Consider the following 3,503-nt stretch of genomic DNA (forward strand, 5'->3'; position numbering starts at 1 on the left):
TTCCTCTTTGTTTACTGGGTTTCAGATCAAGGCCACAGGATCTCTTTGAGGGTTTATGGTTAGGAGTTTAGGGTTTAGGGTTTAGGGTTTAGGGTGCTTGGTGTGTCTTTCTCGAGTTGTCTCGATGGTGGGGAGCCAGCAGAACAGCCGGTGGCTGTGCAGTAGGGGGTTTTCTACTCTTTGTGCAGTTCAGGGGTTAGGGTTTAGAGCGGATAAGCTGTTTAGGGAGGCAAAGGAGCATCTGCCGCCATATGGATTAGGGTTTAGGGTTTAGGATTTAGGGTTTGGGGTTTAGAAGAAGGTGAAATCGAAGCAAGTGGCTGTGCAAACGGCGACAAGGCAAGAGATGCTGTGTGGCGGCGCTAGCCGCATCATCCTTCCCCGTGCTTAAAACTGTTTTTTCAGGCTTGAAATAAATGAATTAATTAAAGAAATTAAATTATTTCATGGTGTTTATTTTTATCATTGAGACGCTATACCTTCTTATAAGACCATTAAGGCTGCACTCGTCGCAGGGGCTGCCACAGACAGCCGACGCCTCTGGACTTCACCGTCGTTCATTGATGGTGGCTTTGCTTTCTTCTTCTTTTTTTTAGTTTTGTTAATTGAAAAAAAGGTCATTTCTTGCTGCTTAAATCCAAAACGCCTCCAACCAGCCGTCCGCATCTGCCTAGCGCGGCTTGAGGCGCAGGAGGACCAGCAGCAGCAGCAGCAGCAGCAGCAGCTGCAGCAGCTGCAGCAGCAGAACAAGCGCTGGAGCAGCAAGAACAGCAGCAGCAGTAGCAGAAGCAGCACTTAACTCAACAGCGTAAACTCAATACAAGCTCTTAGATCTCCTGCAGCAGCGCTATTGCTGCTGCTCCCCGCCCGGGCTTCATGCGTAGTAGAGACTTCGCCACATAGAATGAGAGGCCTGTTCTCCCCCTCTCTCTTTAGGGTTTAGGGTTTAGGGTTTATGGTTTAGGGTTTAGGGTTTAGGCGTCGAGCATCAGGAGAACACGGCGCCTGAAGCCCAGCCAAGAACTCGCTGTGCATACACCTGAACTATATCTTCTCGCCGCAGCTGCCAGCGGTTTAACCCCCTCTCCAAAGTGAAGGGGGGCATTTAAACCTAAGCTGCTGCTGCTGCTGCTTCTGCTGCAGCGGTTGCTGCTGCTGCTGCTGCTGGGCGCATGCACCGAGAGCAGCGACAGCGGAGCGGCTTGCTGCAGCTACCATGTCGAAATACACCTCACACAGAGAGGAGAACGCCGCAGCAAATGGCGGCTGTCCTTCAGTAATTTGTCTTCCATCGTTACAGGGTGCTGCTCTTGCTGAATCACCGAGAGGGTGCCCTTCTTCTTCTCGCGTCTGCTGCACGAACAGCAGCAGCAGGAGCAGCAGCAGGAGCAGTAGCAGCAGCAGAAGGCAGATTGCTTCTTCTACTGAAGATGCAGAGGAATTCACGGGTGGCTTCATGCTGCATGCAGCAGACGCTCAAACGGGAGAGGCTCTCCTAGATTGGCAGCAGATAGAGGCACAAGAAGATGCAGAGGTTTATCGCTGTCTTACTAAGGAGGACTTCCACCTGCGTCTCCTCCGCCTGCAGGAGCAAAGCGATGAGCAGCAGCAGCAGCAGCAGCAGAATCAGCAGCAGCAGAAGAAGCAGCAGCAGCAGATGGTGAACAAGGATATACAAGAGGAAGAAGAAGAGCAGCAGCCACTACACAGCGACACCGAAGCTGAGACCTGCACCGGCTCACCTCTGGACGGAGTCCCCTCCCAGCACCAGCAGCAACAGCAGCAGCAGCAGCAGCAGCAGGATGAAGAGGAGGAGGAGGCGCAGCAGGAGCAGCAGCAGGAGAGGTTAGCGCTGCTGCACCGCGTTGGAGACAGGTGCTGTAAGCTAGACGACCCGGGTGCTGTCTCCGTAATGCCTCTGTTTAATGTTGTGAGTAATACAGGGGCCTCCGGGGGGCCCTCAACACCGACTTGTCAGAGCGACCGGCAGCAGCACCAGCAAGATGAAGAGGAGGAGAAGCAGCACGAGGAAGAGGAGGAAGAAGAAGATGTAGATGGAGATATAGCACTCCGCTGGGAGTGCCGAGTCGTTACCCCTTGCTTGGGTGTAGGCGTAGATTGTTTTTCTGCTGAGGGTTGTGGGGTTGTTGTTTGTGGTTCTCCTTATTCTTTCTTTGATAATTGCTGCAATGTTGAAGTGCCTGCCCCGTATATTATCCGCAGCAGCAGCAGCAGCAGCAGCAGCTACTTGAGCCCCCAGCTCTCTGCAGGCAAAGGCTCCAAGGGTAGTGCTGCTGCTGCTGCTGAGCGCAGCAAGGCCTTTGCTAGAGAGACGCATATCGAAGAAGACATCCTCCTAGACAGCAACAGTGAAGGAGAAACTGATGCACGTACACTCCAATGGTCAGGCAGACCCATCAAACTCTTCGTCGGAACCTGGTCAGCACCAACGCGCAAGAGAGACAAATATATGCATATATATATATATATATACATATATTTGTCTCAATGCTTATATATACATGTATATGCATATATATATATACGTAAATAAATATACGTATATATATGCACTGTATATATCTGTATATGTATATATAAATTTATGTACGTGTGTGTGTGTGTGTGTGTGTGTGTGTGTGTGTGTGTGTATGAATCACAAGTATATGTATAGATATATATTTGTATTTGAGTGTATTTGCGCAAATATTATATATTTATATTTGTAATGTATTTGTGTGTATGTTTGTATTTATGTGTATGCGTACCGTAATAAATAGACGTAGATGTATTTAGAATATGTATATATGCACATGCATGTTTGTGTATATGCATACGTGTACATATTCACACATATATATAATATACATAATATAATTTATCTATATGTATATATATATATATGAATATATATATGTATATATATACACCGCCTGGGAAGGCATAGATGAGGAAAGCCGCAGTTCTCCCCCACGGTGTAGCAGACTTTTGCAACAGCAGTAGGAAGCGAACAGCTTCAGGCGTACATACACCGCAACCTAAAGAGTTGCTGTGCCTGTTGCGTGCATGCACGAGGCAGAGGGGCTTCTGTATAAACTGCTTCCTGTCTAGCTAGGTTGGGGTGTACATGCAGCTAAATAGCATGAGGAAAAGAGAGATAAACAGCCCATGGTTTCAGTGTACAGCCACTTATTTGTTTGTTTGTTTTTTCGTGGATTTGTTTGTGTGTACGCTTTTATTTGCCTTGTTTATTTGTATATTTTCTTTGTTTTCTCTTTTCTTCTTCTTCAGGAACACTGAATACCAGGAGTTTGCAACGGAGTATCTTAATTCCTTGGAGGCCCAGCTGCAAGCGAAGGGTTTGTCTATCTTTTTCTCGCCTGTCTCTGTCTCCGTCTGCGTATCTGTCTCTGTCTCTGTCTGCTTATCTGCCTCTGTTTATCTCTGTCTCTGTTTGCGTGTCTGTCTCTGCCTATTTGTGTGTCTGTCTCTGTTTGCGTGTC

At 47.8% G+C, this 3,503-nt stretch overlaps 1 protein-coding gene across 1 annotated transcript; it reads left to right on the forward strand.

Annotated features, from left to right (window-relative positions):
* Positions 1–1,216: 1,216 nt before the first annotated feature.
* Positions 1,217–3,095, forward strand: EAH_00065770 (Endonuclease/exonuclease/phosphatase domain-containing protein , related; the record flags this gene model as incomplete). The annotated part of the gene is made up of 2 exons (XM_013392799.1): positions 1,217–2,390; positions 3,082–3,095. 2 exons carry the CDS (start codon positions 1,217–1,219, stop codon positions 3,093–3,095), a joined length of 1,188 nt encoding a protein of 395 aa, XP_013248253.1.
* Between the last annotated feature and the right edge of the window lie 408 nt (positions 3,096–3,503).

This window comes from Eimeria acervulina, genomic scaffold (genome assembly GCF_000499425.1).
Source record: "Eimeria acervulina Houghton genomic scaffold, Eah_scaff2269, whole genome shotgun sequence".
NCBI lineage: Eukaryota > Apicomplexa > Conoidasida > Eucoccidiorida > Eimeriidae > Eimeria > Eimeria acervulina.